At 38.3% G+C, this 19,557-nt stretch overlaps 1 protein-coding gene across 1 annotated transcript; it reads right to left on the bottom strand.

The window, feature by feature from the left end:
- Positions 1-2,236: 2,236 nt before the first annotated feature.
- Positions 2,237-16,222, bottom strand: LOC311445895 (protein-glutamine gamma-glutamyltransferase 6-like; the record flags this gene model as incomplete). The annotated part of the gene is made up of 12 exons (XM_084538471.1): positions 2,237-2,889; positions 3,725-3,858; positions 5,561-5,718; positions 6,707-7,051; positions 7,750-7,992; positions 9,823-9,926; positions 10,535-10,670; positions 11,479-11,656; positions 12,929-13,057; positions 14,369-14,487; positions 14,960-15,199; positions 15,973-16,222. Coding segments are annotated over 12 exons (2,190 nt in total), but the record flags the coding sequence as incomplete, so codon positions are not given.
- Positions 16,223-19,557: the final 3,335 nt, after the last annotated feature.

Raw genomic sequence — 19,557 nt, 5'->3', positions numbered from 1 at the left:
CTGTCTAGTCTAAATCTATCCTATTTTAGTTTAAGACCGTTCCCCCTTGTCCTATCATGATCTACCTGAGTAAAGAGTCCTTCATCCTTTTTATAAGCCCCCTTTCAGTACTTCAAGTTTGAAATGAGGTATCCCTGAGCCTTCTCTTCTCCAGGCTGAACATCCCAGCTCTCAGCCTTTCTAGCAATGCAGCTTTGGTGAGAGCCAAAGCAGTCAAGTGATTTGAAACTACCAACTTCGTCTCTTTCAGGTTTAAAAAACAAATAATCTGTAAAAGGGTAGTCATTTAACTGACTGCTTGAATCAAGGCCCGGGAAACTTAGCAAGGGAACAATTGTGAGGAGAAACATTTACTGTCCTGGAGAACATTCAAAACCAATTCAAAATATGAATGTGTGATTTCAGCAAGTGTTTACTTTTTTTTTTTTTGAGTCATCATGTTGGAATGAGGGCTGGGCCAGTCTCTTGTGTATGTTCAGATTAAAAGAGCATATTTATAAGGAAAAATACCGATAATTAGCCACTCCACTAGCTCCTATTGACTTCTGACTACGGGCTGTGTAAAGATTGTAGGTTTGGCAAAAGGTCTTTAAATCCTCCCATGGGCACTTAAACATTTTTCTCTGTAATAATTATTAGTTTATTTGAATGGTTGTCTTATGTCTAACACAGGAAGAATGCGTGTTTTACATCACAGGACAGATAAATCTGCATTTTAAAACTGAAACTGAACCGGGTGCAGTTGCTGTGGGCAGTTAATGCTGATACCTGAAATCCCAGTAACCCCAAGCATTGCAAAGTTTGGAACTTTGCACAAGCTTTAGTGCTGATTTTCCTTTGAACAGCAGGCTTCCTTTACAAATAGTTAATTAGGATGAGGCCATATCAAGCTCCTGTGACAAACACGGTCTCAGATAATTTCCTGGCTTGTATTTAAGAAGAAATACTGAAGGACTTTGAATAACTTATAATTTTAGCTGTGTATTAAATGTTATGGCAGTCTGCATTATTGCAAGATTGAATGAGATTTTGTGAATGTAATCACTACCTCCAGGCCCTTTCTGAAATGAATGGAGAATTGTATACCCTGACTTTCCAAGATCCTGCAAGACTTAATTGATAGGTGCAAAAGCTACCTATTCCCTCTTCTGTGCCTGGAGAAATCCAAACTCCTCTGTGCGTGTGTTTGTGTGTCAGTCTCTCTAAGCTGACTGGTTTCAACATGCTTCAGGAACCTTTGTAAGTATTCGTGTGGGTGGCAAAGTATTGTAATTGATGTAATAAAACAGAAGTTGACATGTTTTGAAGATTTTGTTGGCTTCAAATCAAACAAATTTTAATGAGACCTCAGTTTAATCTGTCAGAGTTAGTTTGTGTCTGTGAAACATTTCTGAGGAGGTTGAGATTGCATTCTTGGACAGTGCTAGGTGTTGTCAGGAGGAAAGGGGCAAATTATCTCTTAGGAAAATTCACATCTTTGCTATTCTGGTTTGTTAACTCTGCAATGAATATATTGACACACTGCTGGGATTTCGGTATGTGTGGCACAATGCCTTTATAACAGAGGATGATGGCCTACTTTAAGAAGCTTTGTGGAAGGAAGATGTGTGACTATTGTGAATTTTCGTATATCCTTCTGATTATATTGTCCTGAGCCTCTTTTACCCATCATCTTCTTCCTGAGCACTTCTGGAAGTATTACACATTATCTCCCTTTGCAGACAGAAAAATCAGTCTTTTTTTATATTTTATTTTTTTGCCGTCTGCCTGTTGATACAAGTGTGAAAGGGAACAGGTCATAAGTCAGCAGGGTGGATACAATGGTTTTGTAAGATACAGACAGAGATTTGGGTAAAGCATAGAGCAGCAGGTCTAGGCGGTTAATCTTGAAGGTAGTGCCAGTACAAAACAAAAATACATGTCACAGGCTGCTTTTTCTCAAATGGTCTCTGACAAGTTCGTCCAATTCTTCAGATAGTACAGCGAGAAGTTTTTGAACTGGAGCAAAGTAAAAACACCCATAATTTCCCCCAGATCCCCCCTGCACTTTAATCGAAGTGCATAATTCCAAAAAAAATTAGGACCAATCCATTGACTGATTTCCTGTGCTGATTATAGCTTCTGATCACTACTACAGCCTATTAGTCCTAGAATAGATTTGAACTAGAAGAGACTACAAAGCCAGAGAGCATCTAAAGTGGTATCTCTACAGACATCTATTTTTTCTTTTCAGGAAATTACTCATGTTTAGACCTAGCAAAGCCTTTGTAAATAATCCAAGACAATTGCTGCAGTTCCTTTATGAAGAGAATAAAGTTTGATGTCCTTCATTTTGGGCCAGGATGATAGCTCTGCCAGTTTTTCCTGCAATAAATCTTCCAAATTGGCACCTTTTTCTTGTTGTCACTTCCATTGAAAATGCAATGAAACACAGCAGCCAGAGTTACATATAAGTCCTGAAAGCTTTTATCTATGCTTAAATCAGAAAAGTACAGATAGAAAGTATTTACATCATTTCTATCAACAAAGCAGCATAGGTATCAGTTTTGGCTTTGTCTGAAACTTGTTTTCTTTGCAAAATTTGGAAAGAATACTGTGTAGTAGCTTTTTAAATTTATTTCTGTTCAGATTACATCTCATTGGCCAAGTAATCTGCATTTCTATGTTTCTAGTCATAATAACACTTGAACACTGCACCAGTAGCTAAGACAAAATGAACGGATGTATAGGTTGTATCACCGGATGGGAGTCACATCAAGCATCACAAATCCCTTAATGTCTGAAAAATGGTTGGAAACCAAGTCCACCTGAAGCTGCCTTGTGCCACTCTTGTAGGGAATGATCTCAAACTCAATTGTTGAGGACTCCATGGGGGCCATTCGTGCCACACTGAAAGAGAGAACGTGTTTGTAAGTTCAAGCAGCAGAGAAATGCTCGTCATGTATTCTTCAGAGTTCCCAAATGTAAGACAGCATGAAAAGGAAGTGTCAGCGTACTTTACTGGTGTGGTTGTATGCTCCACAGATGGACATAGCCTACCATGTTCACAGCCCCCTCAATACTAGACTTGAATTTCATGTGCAGTGTAAGTGAAATCTCAGTAATTAACATCATTATCCACCTTCTCCTATCTGTCTTTTTCTTTTTCCTCTCAGTTTCTTGGTGCTAACTCCATCAACGTACATATTTTGGAGATTTTAAAAATGTTTCCAAAATAATAACCGTAAACAAGATGGGAGAACAATTTCTTATCAGTATGATATCAGTGGATGTATTCAAATATTTCATTATGGTATATGTCCTGGCTGTTTAGTAATTTAGTATTTGATGAAAAAATGATACCATCACTTTTCCCCTCATCCTTCAAAGTTGTTTTTTTTTTTTTTTTTTTGTTTTGTTTTGTTTTGTTTTCATTTTTCAGACTACAAAAAGTTGTTTTGAAATTTTTGCTCTTTATGTAATCCAGTCACTAACTACAGTGGTCCAACTTATACGCGAATTAGAAGCAGGCCATCTCTCCACTCCTGGACCATTCTGTAAATCAAAGTTTGGTAGAAGAGGTGCAAAATATTCCAACTAGATACGGAGAGTGCTAGCATGATATTTTGTCCAAGCTTACTGCAAACAAAAGTCATGGGTTGACAGAAGCTTTTTAAAAACACAACTTGTATTCTAGATTTCTCACCAAAGTGAATGAGTTATTAGCCAGACATCATTTACATACTTGATTTGGAGCTGTTCTTTGAGCAAGCCACTACCTTCTGCTCTCAGCACACAGTCTGTCACTGTTTCAGACAGTGGGTTGGTGAATGTGACCTGCACATTAGCAGCCTTGTGTACCACTGTTGGACCAAAGACCTACAGAGAGAAAACATTCTGCTCAGTCACAGCATTAGTCACACTTCTTTGTCATGGTTTTCTCTTTTCATTTGTATTGCAAACTGCATACCTTCTTAGGATCTCCTAGATAGGGAGGAGTCAGGGATTAATCCATGTATCCATGTATTTTCAGGCATCAGAGTGCAGAGCTTGACTCAGCCTTCCAGCGTGGCTGAGGAACAACAAACTACTGTAGAATCTACCATTCAGTCCTTTTTAACTAGGCCAGAGTATGGTGTTACGTCTTATGTAGTGTATAATACTTACGAAGAGTGATAACAGAATAAGAATACAAATATGAACTTGGCAAATATGGCTAACTACTATAGGCAGCTTAGGTGAAATTAGGTTTAGTTAGGCTAAATGGAAGGTTTAGGATTAGAAAACATGAGAGGTGTGACAGAGGTGGGTTGTGGCATCTCAGACAATAGAATTAGAATGTGAAATAGCAAATAAATGTATTCATTACCTTATTCTGACTGAGATAACATAGAATTGGCATATCTGGTTATCTTCATAGGTAATAATAGTGTTAATTAACATAATGGAGAAGTCCAGCACCCAAATTGCATTTGTCTGTCATTGAATGTATGTTTATATACAGAGGTTTAAATCAATAGAAATACAAAACCTTTTTGAACCTTGGTCATTAAATTGAAGTAATTTAATTCAAGTGTCTGTCCTGGTAAGGTGACCTGCGTGATATAGTACAGAAGATTTTACACAAAGTCTCTCTAGAGCTTGGTATTCAGAACTCACCAGAACTAATAAAAAATCAGTTTTTTATTCCTGTGTATAACCTTCAATGTCCTGTATGCTACTGACAGAGTGGTTTGAGAGGTCTGATCTAGTCTGGAGGCTCTGAGATACTCAGAATTATCGCATTCCTTCTAGGTTGTTTACAATACAGTAGGCAGATAGGTAGCATTTGATTCACAGAGCTGATGTAGCATGTGAATGTGCTGAAATGTCCTAAATATTGTTAAACTAGTTTATGTGGATGTGATGGGCTGTGCAAACCCAGGACTGTTCCTGGGCAGACACAACACAGGGTATTTCCTGTAGACTAAAAATTGTTTTTTGCCTATTGTACAATGTTTGTCAGAAGTCAGCCTTAAGTGGAAAAATGTCTACAGTTTAACTACTAATCATACAGAAAGATGCTACAGAAGGTGGAAAGTGCCACTTTTCCTGATAAGGTGAAAGACTATTCTTGAATATTAATAATAACTAGCCTCGCATCCCCAGGCATTACCAGCTAGCCAGCTAGTCTTTGGTAAAAATCAGGCTTCCTAAATAAAATCAAAGAGAATGATCAGACTTCCCTGACAAAAGTGTAGACCTAGATATGGACTAGATCTTTCTGTCTTTGTCTGTCTGTTTCTCTGGAGACAGTCTTACCTTGTAACCCTCATGATACTGAGACATTTATCACTGCCATGTCACCAAGCACTGTTAAGAACATGAGCGCACAGCAATGTCTTGGGGAGGTTTGCTTTTCTATAGTGTATTTCATTTCACTTGTGTCATGCGGCTTATTACTGGAGCAACAAGATCAAATCACCCTAACATACGATTTCACTTTGCACATCCCTTCTCATGAGGAGTAGATGGTGTGAAGGATTCTGGTTGCTTCTTCTCAACATGTCTCTCTAGAAACACAGAGGAGACTAGATTTTACCTTGATGGTGAGAAAAGGATCCTGAAGTAGAATATCCTTCTCCATTAGAAGTGAGGCTCCCTGTCTGACTTCACAGAGAGCGGTCACTAGGATCTTCCTGTCATCCATCAGAGCATTTTTGTACTGGGAGTAGGAGATCTTGAATGGAATTTCTTTCACTGGAATGCAAATAGAAGCAGAAATTTCCCCTTTTACTTTCTGTGTCTAAGTACCAAGTATCTTTAATATACCTACATTTTAGGGAGAAACAACAGTATCACCCTGGGACTGTACATTTGTGGATGTTGGAAGCTTGTAGACTGGAATGACGCTCATAGGTGACTTCTACTTACATTCACATCAAGCACTAAATGATCAGGTACAGGTCGGTAGTTGGACAGATCTGAGGGTGGATATTTGTGTCAACCCCTGCTGGTGGTTTTCTCATGAATCTGAAGCTGGGAATTTCATGTTCCGTCCTTGCAAAGGAGGCAGAATTGAAAACATGGCCTGGTTTTAATACCCTTTCAGATGCAGCTGTTTAGCCCCTTCCTGAAAGAGGGTGCGCATTTGATATGTGTGCCACTGAGGAAGGCAATGGTTCTCAGTACACTGAGAAAAAATCTTCATCTACTGCTGGAGTAGTGAAAAGAATTATATATCTTGGATTGGTTTGGGAGGGTAGTCCCATTCATCCGTACTACAACTCATTTTTCAGTATTGTCCATATAACAGCAGAGCAAAAGGCCTGCATCTGTGGGTAATGTAGCTGTCAGTGCAATTTGTAGTTACTGTCCTACTGCTGCAAAAGAAATATAAATATTTCTCCTATTACTTTATCTCTGTACTTTGCCTATGGGGAGCTGGTAGCTGAGTAGTCTCTGGTGTATCTCTTAGTTGTTTTCTCTTCGCAAAAAATGTCACAATGTAGAACTAATAGTGGCTGTGCTGAGTCAGACAAAGGGTCACCCAGGTCAGTATCCTTCTTGACAGTGTCTAAAAGCAAATGCTTAAGACAGGGCAAGTATGTATTTTTCTCTTCTCCCAAATAGCCTTAACCTTCAACCATTTGTAGGTCATGCACTGCTTGAGCCATTCATGATGTCTGTGATCTGGCCACAAACTAGAGCTATATCTTGTCTTGAGCTGTAATAAAATTAAAATTACCTTCTTCAGATCCAAGTTGAATAGACCTAGACCATTGCAAAATCTCTGTCTTTGGTTTTCTTGTGTAGAGAACAGCTGAAGCACTCAGTTTAACCTTTATGGTCTTGAAATCTGTGATCAAGTTCCTCAGTGACAAGGTAAGGAGGATATCCTGGCCAATTACAGGAGATGCATCCAGGTTCAGCTTCCCTGAGATAGTAGGTTTTCCTGTGGGCACTGTCATATTTTGTCTCCGTGCTACTGAAAATCGTCTTCTACGTCTTGTAACTTTGGTTCTTCTTCCAGTGCTGCTCACACCGAGCAGCTTCAGTGCTTTTTTGTATACTTGCCTTTCTTTCGAGGATCCTGCTTTAAAAGATAACATGGTTAAGAGATCTCATACATACTAGACATAGTGCAATCGTGCCAAAAGTGCTCTTAGTAAATGCAGTTTGGGAAAGCTGAGGAGGGCAAAAATATATGAGAGGAAAAAGTGAAGCCTTACCTAAAGGCTAAATTTGACAAAAAAGCAAATGAATATACCTGGCCACAAAGACTGGAAAGTAAAACTTGGCCGTTAGCTTTAGCTGGTTGTTCATGGATGCCTGTTAGAATCTGTTAGCAGTAGAAAACTCCTGGGAGATCTCACTTCTGCGTAAGCTGGGTCAATTGCCATCTCCTCTGAAAGCAACACTGAAAAAATCCTTCCTTTTGCAGAAACTCTGCCCACATAACTCTCCAGAAAGACTGTTACCGCATGTCATGACAGAAATATTCTCACCACCTGATCAGGACTGCTGGGACAGAATGTTTTGCATGAGTAGCTTTGACTGTGTATTAAATAAATCAGTATTTCATCCAGGGCCATAACATATTTCATAACAGGGCCATAACATTAAATATATATTTAATCACTATCTTCTGACAATGAGTCCTGAGCCATTGAAAATTCACACTTTTTCAAAAGAAGCAAAGAAATTCAGTGAGTGTCCAATCCAACAAAAGCCTAAATCCTTTTAACTTCTGACCATTGATGGCAAAGACACCTGTAATAAAGAATTTACCTTCTGGATATTTGTAATTATCAGTGACATCCACCCGGGAGTTGGTACCCACGGCTTTGGTGCTGATAAATTTTCCAATCTTCCTAGTATTGGAGTAAATTCTCTCTTTTCTTTTGTTGCTATAGTGAATCCAAGTAACACAGTCAGCATTCACTGCTGCAAACACAAATGAACTGTCATAATCCAGGTTCACATCCCCTTCCTTAATGGCTTTGGTGGAGGCAGGGCCACACTGAAATATGCCTATATTAAGGAGAGAGAAGTTAAATGACTATCTATTGTGAAAGATTAGGTGCAGTCCACAAATCCTCATGCTGACAGAAAAAGGTAGTCACTCTAAAGACATGTTTGGATAAAGTCCGTTGTTTCTGGGTCTATACATTATGGTACAACGTGTCCAGAAATTCCACATACATTTTCTAGCAAAAGGTACCGGCACAGAGGAGGCTGTAAGGCTAAAAAGGTGTAGCTAACACTTTCTGTGATGTGTGCTGCGTGAATTCTTCTAATCCTCCAAAGCTTGCAGGGCTGTATGCTAACTTGTCAAATGAAAGGTGAGGAGAGGATGGGAGCTGTGTCTGAAGTACAGTCAGACTTATGAGATGTGAGTCATCAATGCCGCATGTGCATTCAGAAGAAACAAGAAGTTAAATTTGGTAATCTGAGGAGTGGGGAATAAGAGGCAGCTTACCTGACATTTGGAAGGTTTTAAATGGCTAAATAAATTAATCTTTTGATGGGGCTCATCAGATAAGATCAGTAGATTTATATCTGTATTAGCAAATAAAACCAAAGCCAGAGTGTGAGCCCAGGTGGTCATCCACACTGTTTACTTGCTAGCAAGATTCTTAGTGATTTTTTTTTTTTTTTTTTCCCTTGCTAGTGTTTCCAGCAGGCTGTGCTGTATTTTTGGTTGGTTGGTTGGTCTGGGAGGGAGAGTTCAGTGCTGTGAACAAAAGTCATTCTATATCACTTGGTTTCAGAACCAGAGAACAATTTGTGGCCCTTATTATGTAGTTTTGTACTTATATTCTATGTTGTTGCATGTCACAGGAACACCGTATGAATTACCTTCCTATCCATTCCAGTGTGTCCTATAAAATATAGGCTAGGGTCATATGGCATATTTTCTTTTCTGTTGTAAAATCCTTGGTTCAACCCTGTTACTCTAAAACCCTGTAAGCTCTGAAATTTTTACTTAGCACCTTACTAGATGGATTTTTAATTCGTTTTGCTGCTAAATCTGTCCAATGCAAGCCAGCAAATATCTAATGCCAGCAGTGTGCTCTTGCAGCAAGGAAGGCAAACAACATCTGTGTCCATATTAGGAAGTGCATTGCCTGCAGGTCAAGGAAGGCAATCCTACCCCTCTAGTGATCTATTGGTGAGACCAATTCTAGAATGCTGTGTCTAGTTCTGGGTTCCCCAGTACAAGAAGTACACGGAAATAAGGGAGGAAGTCCTGCAAAGGGCCACACAAATGATTAAGGGATGAGAACAGTGACTGTTCAGCCTGAAGAAACTGGGCAGAATCTTGTCAATGTGTTTAAAAATATGGTGGGAAGGTATAAAGATATCAGAATCAGACTCTCCTTAGTGATATCCAGTGAAAGCACAAGGGTGAAAATTGAAACAGAAGATTCCATTTAAACATAAGAAAAAACCTGTTTTATTATGTGGGAGGTCAAACACTGGAGCGGTTTGCCAGAGAGGTTGTGGAGTCTTCATCCTTAGAAATATTTAAAACCCAACTGGACGTATTCCTGAGAAACCTGCTATGATTAACTGTGCACAGAGCAGAGTATTGGAGTAATCATTCACCAGAAGTCCTTTCTAACCTTAGTTATTTTGCATCATTTTATGAATTTGTGTAATATTTGGAGCTAAGGCAAGCAAGGGTGAGATGAATGAACTTAAGATGCACTTGTTTTTGTGTTGGCAGAGGATCAGAAAAAATAAGATTTTGAATGCTGGCAGGAATCCAGAGGCTGACAGAACGGTTATCCTGCAATTCTAGTAGCAATGTTTAGGAGTAACAATATCTACATCTTTTTATATTTACAGCAGTGTTACCTTTGCTTCTTTCCTGGGGTGTTGCATCCAAAACCTGCCATCCATCATAAAAAGAGCCAAGATCTCTTCTAACAAACCAGCTTTCATTCCAGACATGGAAATTCCTGTAAGGGAAGAAGAATAGGAAATCTCAGATTAATACAATTCATTCTGTGTTGAAAGACCTGGTACATTTGTGGTGCAATGCAAGAAATAACCCTAATGGAGTGAATGATAACTCCTCTGTAGAGAGACCAACTGCTGCCTCCTTTCTTGAGTACTTCATTCCCCCTTTTTTCCTGTTTTCTGGGTTGAGATCTCTTAGAAATACTGGGATGTTACATAAAAAAAAAAAATAAAAATATATTTATTGCAGAGTCAATTATTCAGATCTGTGTCACTCTTGTCCAAACAAACAGTTAATCTCTTTCTTTAACTTTCCTTTAGAAAAATTAAAATTGTCAGACAGTAGAGACAAAATTAGAAGTTATATTTTCAAATTGTGTGTTGAATAACAATGGCACCAAATATCTCCACTAGTAATTCTTCAGAATGGTGAAAACGACTACACTTTGCATTTCTGAACGCTCTGTTCTGTTGATTATTTTGGTATGGGGTTTTATATCTTTGGGAGTATGAGGTAGGTTTTCAGGAGTGTAATGAGTGTAATTCTACATCTTGCAATTAGAGGAAAATATAATGGCAGAAATATTAAGAAAAAAATAATATTTACCACACACTGTCTTCAGTCAAGTGCAGGGTCTTTCCAGAAATGTCAATGTATTTATCAATACTCAGGTTTATATTCCTGTCATGGGCAGAGTTAAAGTTTGTAATAACACGGGTAGGTATTCCCAAGGATCTCAGAACTGCAATATAGAATACCAGAAAAGTTCTGTAAACCTATTTTACAGACATTTAGAAAGTATTTCTCCATTTTTCTTGGTAAAGCAGTCTCCTGTATATGCTTTTAGTGGGGAAAGAAACCCTCAGATATGGTACAAGGATGTCACATAGTCATTGTACACAATTGTTTAGAAGACAGTTCCATGCTCACTTGACATTGTTAGCTGCCGTGTTCTTTTTAAGATTTAAATTCACACATTTATTTTAATCTTTCATTCTTCATCTTGTTCTCTCCCCCATTCTCTCCCTGTATTTCTTTCTCTTCTACGTGCTTCTTTTTCCTCTCTGAGACATCTCTCAATTGCATTGTTTTTCCTTTGTGTTTTCCTCAAAGTGACTCTTGTCTCCGAGTGGAAACTGCTAGGATGAAATGCTTTTCCTCTCTTGCAGCTCCTTTTACAAGCCCTAAGCATTGCAACTCGTTTTTGTGTCCATTAGGCTAGACAAAACAGTAGAGAACTGCCAGGAGCCACACTTAAAAGAGCACTGTTTTTCTTTGATTTCTAGCTATGAAATACAAAACCTCATTTGTTTCTAGAGCCCAGCCTGGCAGACAGCTTTCCACCTTATGTGCTGACTGGTAATACTGGGCTGCCATACGACAATCTATGCCTGTATAAAAATGGAAGAAAAAGCCTTCATGCATATGTAGCAGAGGCTCTTACTCTCTCCATCAAAGCTGCAGCAGCTTCAACAATAACATCACAAAGTTAAAACTACAGAAATTCTAGTAAGCTTCCTTTCTGATAGCATTCTCCCTTTAATGTATACCTGTGCACATTACTCCTGCAAAGACCCAGCATTGGCCATAGCGGACAGGTTTGTATCTCCTTCTGTACCATTTTCGAAGAATGGTCACGCTTCCGCTCCAGTGCAAGGGGTTGGTTCCTGAACAGTACTTTCCATTCCACTTCCCTTCCACTACTCCCTTTTCATCATTGCTGTTAACCTGAAAAAAAATCCTTCTCATGAGAGAATTACAATATTTACAGTAAAAGGGAGAGAGGGAAACGGACAGAATCATAGAATCATACAATGGTTTGGATTGGACGGGACCTTAAAAGATCATCTAGTTCCAACCCCCTGCCATTGCCAGGGACACCTTCCACTGGATTACACTGCCCAACCCTGCTGTTGAACACTTCCAGGGAAGGGACCACCAAAACTTCTTTGGGCAACCTGTTCCAGTGCCTCATCACCCTCATAGTAAAGAATTTCATCCTAATATCTAATCTAAATTTGTCCTCTTTTAGTTTTAAACTATTAGTCTTTGTCCTACCACCAACCCCCCTGATAAATTTCATCTCCTTGTATATCATATTACTGTTACATTGCTTATTCACTATTGGGTCACATTCTCAAGTCATTTTTATGGAAGCTACAAGAAGCATATATTTTCTCTGCATGTCCATGTATTGCAAATATTTGTAGAGTACATTTAGCTTGCTCAAACGTTTTAAATGCGTTTGCATGTATTCATACACATCCATTTTAATATCCTGCTAAGTGTCATATAGTGTCATCTACAGAAAAGAGTAAGTTGTTTTTTAATGATTTTTTTTCTTCGGTATTCCTACTTTCAGTAATTTTGTACATCTAAGTAGAGTTACTTACTTCATATTGAAATTGAAATTCCCAAAATCAAGTGCTGCCTAAAAGGGTGAAAAAGATCACGTCTGTAAAGGATCAGCCTCAGATAAGGAATGTGAAAAGGCATGTATTATTTATAGAATGAAAGATTTTTAATTTGCCTGGTTGTGCATTTGTAGGTGTGTGAAGATAGGGAGTTTTTGTGGAGAGATGTAACTATTTATTGAAGGAAATGCATCCAGGTCTCATTGAACGAACTCCCATGAAGTGAAGAATACTAAATTAACACATTAAATGCAGCCATACCAATACTAGTTTCGCAAAATATTTCATGCTGCTTTTGGTATTTGAAAAACAGAGCATATGATTTCAGAGTGGACATATACTTTCTAAATGAGTGAAAAGATCTAACAGCCTGAAAGGTCTTGGAAACATTCTTCATTCCTTCAGTTATGAGCAAACTTTTGGGAAGAAGGTCAATTAAACTTTTAGGGGCATTTTTTTCTTGAGAATAAAACTCTGTTTTAACTCTTTTCTACCTATTTTTGCAGGAAAAAAATATAGCACATTCTATAAAACAGTAAGTATTGTGTTTTTTGTTAGTGCAGCTGTAACTAATTGATCACTTTACCATAGCACTAATAACCCTGCTCACATAGATGGGATTGTTTCTGTTGGATACATCAGTGGATGGATCTTTGCGGTGGTTCAAGCTTCGATCCAATATAGCCAGAGAAATATCAAGGATATCCTCTTCAAACTGAAATCAAAACAAGCAATAGTATTAAAGGTTAATTTTATAATTAAAACCAAGGATTAATTCCATAGCATTTTTCCTTCTCTAAGCACAATGGGATGATGGTAATATAAGATTTTTCTGTACTGTTAAAGAAAATAGGGACAAGAAGAAAGCAAAATCACTAGAGTAATGACTCTCCATAGTATTTAATAACAGGCATGTTTACAAGCATGATTTAGGACCATAGCAACCAGCATTCATGAAGACATTGCCCAGGTATGGCCTGGTGGGACAGACAAGACCACTTCAGGACTGGCTCGGCAGGCTTCACATCCTCCCGCATGCTGTCATGTCCCAGAAGGTCCCCTCCCCTTCATGGTACAAAAACCTCACTCTGCCTCCACCTTATATCAGATAATCTGAGCAGAGGTGGAAAAAATAATAATAAAAAACAATATTAAAAATTAATAAAAATACAAAATACAAAAAAAAATTACTATGCATTAGAGTCACAGAGACACTGTGTTAAGCCCAGAAAAAAAAACAGGGTGAAGTGTTATGCAATATGAATGTGGTCAGGCAAGGATGCCACCTGACCTCAGAGACAGAAAGCAAATTTGGCCTTGATTCATTAATTAGTATAAAAGCAGCCACATTGATTAGGAGGGTAAATAGTGCTGTGTGTGCAACTGTTGGTGCAGTTTTAAGTCATGAAGCATTCATTAATGGTTTTGACTGGCCTCACAAATTGCAGGATAACTGTGTGACTACAAATAGGCTGTAGTTACGACGATATTCGTAGCAGATGCATTTAGAAGGCCAAGGTGATATTTTAGAATTTCAACTTGAGTTGTTTCAGTTGAGTATATTTGGGCTATCCTTTCTGTATATTCTGACCCATTATTGGACCAACTATGTAAATATTTAGATGTACCAGCCTTGCAATAACTAGAAGTTACTACTGGAATGGCTTCCTTTGCCCTTCACAGGGGACAAGAAAGAAGTAGAATTTCACCACTTTGTGTAATAAAAAAACAAAACCAAAAACACCACACAGACACACACACACACAAAAACTAGCCAACAAGAACAAAACCAACCAAAAACTAAAATTAAAATCGTGCTTTCTTTCTCTTATTTCTTTTATTAGCGTATGCCAGACAGGGGAAACGATTCTAATGCTGCTGCAATGTATCAATAACTGGTAAGTGTACTGGCAAGAAAATCAAAAATGAAAGAGAATAATGAACTCTTAGACTATGATATAATGACTCTCTCCCCTCAAGACCCTCATCCACTCACTGGTCTTATTTTCTTGTTTTCTTTGTTTACCTGTCCATAATTCCAAGCTTCTTGCTGAATATATTTTTCCAGTCCATGAAATATGATTCCACTATCATTCAGAACATACTCCTGTCGGTCCTTTTCATTAGCCATATAGACATCATCATCTAGAAGCAGAATGAGAAATGGTAGCTGAAATGATTGCTGTTTTTCTCTAACTGAAAATCTCACTTCAAGGGGACTTCTGGGGAACAGGTGAGGCTATACCCCTGTAATCATTTACAGAGTGCATAAAATTAGCATGAAGTTCCTCTGAGGGGAACAGTATACTCCTGTCCCTTTGCAGCTTCCCTGATCACAGTGTGTGTCTTACTAGTAGACAGTGAGTCACAAGTGAATGCAGTATCAGAGGAAAAAATTATAGAATAAATATTTGAAGTAATACCTTCCTCTAATTTCTCACTCAGTGAGCAAGAGGCTGCATTGGAGCACTGAAGAAGGATCAAAATCAACATCCCTGATGTTGAGGAAAAACATCATAATGCAGCTGTCACTGTCAGGTACATGCTTTATTGTGGCACCCAGATTTCCTGACTGATACAATAAGTTACCTGAAGGACATAAAACATTAAAACATACTTGGACACCAGGGATTGAAGAGTAACACGAAATGGCCCAGGAGCACTGATGAGAACCTGTTCCCAGAATCAATCTGAAGTTTGAGTTTGTATCGTCCAATGACAGCATTGGCAGGGCTGACTATCGTGAAGTTCACGCAGCCATGCTCACTGTGCTCTTGAGTTGCACTCCAGCCACTGGCACCTTCATCAGAAAGGTTAAATATGACCTTGGTCTGCTCTGACTCTGCTGGAGACGGTCCTGCCAGAGGGAACAGGAGACAGCAATTCTGAATGACAGCTGTGTGTGACAAGCCAGGGTCAGTGATGATCTCAATTACTACATTGAAGGATTATGGTTTATCCACCACATGCTCATTCAATGTAAAGTAGCTGCACTCCAATCCATAGAATCACACTATGCAGCCCTCTGTGTTAAATGCATGACCTAGTAAAGGCAAGTAGTCCCACAGTCACTTGAGACAAGTGAAGAAGCAAGCCTTGTCCTGAAAACCTCATGGTTGAAAGCTACATAGGCAGGATGCGCCACACACTGTAATATGCATTTCACTAGGTCAGTAGCTGCCTGGAGAAATTTTTGGAGACAGCTTTTTGGAAGATACAGTTGGGAGTCTTAGCAAATGGGTCATGTGGGCTGTTCCAGGAATAGGAAACACCTGAAGTTAATCAAGGGGAATTTGAACAGGTGCAATAGAGAATCAGGTGAGAAGACAAATATATAATGAAGGCCTTTGAGGGGGGTAGAGCTGTAGAAAGTTTAGGGCTCAGAAGATGAAGACATCTTGCAGTATTGTAGGTAGGAGAAGAGATATGGTGGTGGGTTTGCTTTGTTTTATTTTTAATGAGGATGGCCCATACCTTTCCAGTAATTATTACCTTAACTGTCTATTGCTTTAAGATATAGGCTAAGGTTTAAAATGGGGATTCCTAGGCCTAAAATAATAGTGAATCCTGAATGACAGAACAAGGCTTAATAAACACACAGGAAGCTCTAGTGTTTTGAGCTGGGATTACCTGTGCTTGCAATAAATGTGAAGTTGTCCCAAGGCTGTACCGTTGTTCGGAAGTTTAGGCTGATGGTGAAGGCCTGCCCTCTCCTCAAGATTACTTCTGTGCTGCTGTAATCAGATGTGTGATGTGCTGCTTTATTTAGCTTGGATTGCCAATTGATGTTTGCTATTTTCAGGGCTGGAAAGATGCAAGGCAACTTAATTGAAAACACTATTCCTTTAAATATATGCAACTTGTCAGCTTGTCTAATATAATCATTTCATTATAGTTGGAGTTATATCCTTTTAGGAAAACAGATAAATCCATGCTGTTATTAAAAAAATAAAAAAAAAATTAAAAAAATTAAAAAGCAACAACAAACAAGCTAGAAGAACAGCTAAAATATCCCTTCTGCAGGCATCTTTTAGAGACAGAAAAAAAAAAACACCCAGATAATTCATCTTTCATTTAAGAAACAAACAACTGTTGTATTGAAATAAGAATTTTCAGAATTTGAAGACAACGTTCTATTCTATATGCTCCTTTTCCATGGGGATCTCTAGTTCCTACAATGCTGTATGGATGTAAAAGGAGTATTAAAACTCTCATAAGAAAGTGCATGTGTGATCTTGCAAACAGTGTAGGATAGATGATGAATAGAAGGCTAGTGTTATCATTGTCAAGCTTGCACATTGTTTTGTCATGTGTATTGCATCTCAGTTAATTTATAGACTTGTTGCTTGCAGTTGGATGTTATTTCACACCCTGGAAAAAAGATAGCCACCAGAACAGATGGTAGGATTAGAAGCTGCATATTCTGAGGCAGTGCTGTGGGCTGCTCAATCATATTGTTATCCACTGTATTGAAAATAGGATACTGAAGCATAGATTACAAAAGCTTTCAACCTTTCTCATTCACTGAATAATAATAAAAAACACAAACATTAAAAAAAAAAAGTAGATCCTTCTAAGAACATATGTGTTCAAGAAGTACCCTCTCCCCAGTATGATATTCCAGAGGAATTTCACTTGAAAACTTCCTGCTGAGACTAGAATGTGTTAACCCTTTGCAGACTAATGGTGCTGAAAGCAATGTTTCTATTGTTTCATTGAGCTGAGATACAGAACTTAGTTTAGCACTACCTTGTGTCACTTGGAAAGAGATTCATATTTTACAGCCCAGGAAGCCAATCATATCTTGGCCCGCATCAAAAGAAGCATGGTCCGTGGGTCAAGGGAGGTGATTCTTCTTTTCTACTCCACTCTTGTGAGACCCCCACCTGTAGTACTGCATCCAGCTTTAGGGTGTCCAGCATAAGACATGGACCTATTAGAGCAGGGTCCAGAGGAGGGTCATGAAAATGACCAGAGGGCTGGAGCACCTCTCCTACATGCTCAAAGAGCTGGGAGTATTTAGCCCAGAGAAGAAAAGTCTCTGGGGAGACCTTACTGCAACCTTCCAAAACTTAAAGTGGGCATACAAGAAAGATGAAGACCCCTTATCATGGAGCATAATGATAGAACAAGGAATAATGGTTTAAAACTAACAGAATGTAGATTTAGTTTAGATATTAGAAAGAAATTCTCTACTGGTGGTGAGGTACTGGAACAGGTTGCCCAGAGAAGTTTTGAAGGTCCCCTCCCTGGATGTGTTCAAGAGCAGGGTTGGGCATTGTGATCTAGTGGAAGGTGTCCCTGGCAATGGCAGGGGGTTGGAACTAGATGACCTTTTAAGGTCCCTTCCAACCCAAACCGTTGTGTGATCTGTAGAAACAGGTAGGGTTCTACTACAGAAATGGGGGGACCCAAATTTTCTGCTATGTTTGCACCAGAGTTATATTCTGTGATGCTTTGATATAGTCATATATATATAATTTAAAAAAATAAAAAAAATGAATGTACACATGCAGTCCTAAGTCTGCAGTAAGGGCCTGGAGCAAGTTTATTTACCATAGTCTATGAGCATAGATATATCTGAGTATTTTCAGTTAAATGAAGGGGTTTGTCTCTGAAAAAGTCACCTCGAAAAAAAGAATTCCACTGATAGGAATGTAACATTTGAGTCATATGAAATGTCTAGGAAGCTTCTCATTTGCATCACTACTTTATTTTCCTGGCTTAAATATGTTTAATTGAAAAGAACCTACAGCAAATGGTAATCCTACCATCAAGTCCTCTAATTTAGGAGTGAATTAGAGCATGTTTCTGAAGAGCACTTAGGCTCAGTGTTTGGAAAGAAGTTAGTCTTGCAAAACTTAAACCTTGTATATCTTACCACTGTGTATCCTAAACTGTACAAGTTAAATGCCCAGACTCTTCACAGATTATTTGAGAGCAAGGTTTGTAAGACTGCTGAACTTGGGACCTATGTAAGCTGTCCAGGATTCATATGCAAGAAAAAGAGGTGGATCTTAGAGATCTACATTATGCAGTGACAAAAAATGTAGCAAATATACAAAAAATGTAGCATACGTACACTTAATAACAGTTGAGTCATAGTCTTGAGGATACTAGTGGGGCCTAATAAATTTTGGAAGATTTTCAGAGTGGAACGTCATAAGTAAAGATAAGGTGTACAGCAGAGTAAGAGATAACACATGAAGAAGGCTTACCTCTAAGAATTTACAGCATTAGTATTTTGGCATGCCTTGAAAAGTTAATGGTTTCAGAGGTATTCCTAGTGAATATGTCCAGGAGATTAGTAATAAATATATATATAAAATAATGGCCTCTATATGTGACAAAATCACACTAAAACCTAATATTAGTCTTTGTCCATGTATACTTCAAATTTCTACTTATTTTGGTTTTTGTTAGTTTTCAATTTTAATCTTCTAATATATTTTTCTGACTCATTATCTTTCTTTTGGAAAAGCATATTTTCAATAATCCTGTCAATGAACAATTGGAAAAACTACTAAAAAAAAAAAAAAAGTAGTTTGGGAAAGTGATTATGCTCTAACGTATAGAGTTTGGGAGCATGCTCATAAGCAAGACCCTGCAGAATTAATGTTAGCAACTGAAAATGCAGACCACTACGCACACAAGGTTCTTGTTTGCTAGCTCTGACAGAAAGCTGAAGCTATAACAGAAAAAAAAAAAAAAAATCCTAAAGACTAAATTGTAGATAGAGTGAGTGTGTGTGTGATATGACAGATCTATCTAACTAGAAAACTTTCCTGTAAGCATGGGAGTGAGAGCAAGTGTAAGGCAATACATAGATACTGGCACTGCACTTCAACCAAGGAGCACACAGGCCAACACACCCACTTTGTCGAGATGAATGTGGGAGTCCAGAGGCCATTGAAAGATCTTTCTGAAGCCATTTGTCAGTTTGGTGTTGGAAAAGGACTAAAGCCTGGGACTTCTGCATAGCAGTTTGATTCTCAAGTCACTAACCAACAAAGTTGCCTATATGGCAGCAAAAGCACTGTATAGAGCAGTTAATTGATATTAAATAAATAAATAAATAAAAATTCTTATCTATTTTTCTGTTACATGAAAAAAAATACATTCAAGACACATCATATCAATAATAATAAGCATAAGTGAATAGCATAACTAATAAATCTGTTCATTTGCCAAAAGAACAATGAGATGTAATTGGGC

The sequence above is a fragment of the Aythya ferina genome, assembly GCF_964211825.1.
Source record: "Aythya ferina genome assembly, chromosome: 16".
Taxonomy (NCBI): domain Eukaryota; kingdom Metazoa; phylum Chordata; class Aves; order Anseriformes; family Anatidae; genus Aythya; species Aythya ferina.
The sequence above is the reverse complement of the archived record's forward strand: the minus strand, read 5'-3'. Positions and strand labels throughout refer to the sequence as shown.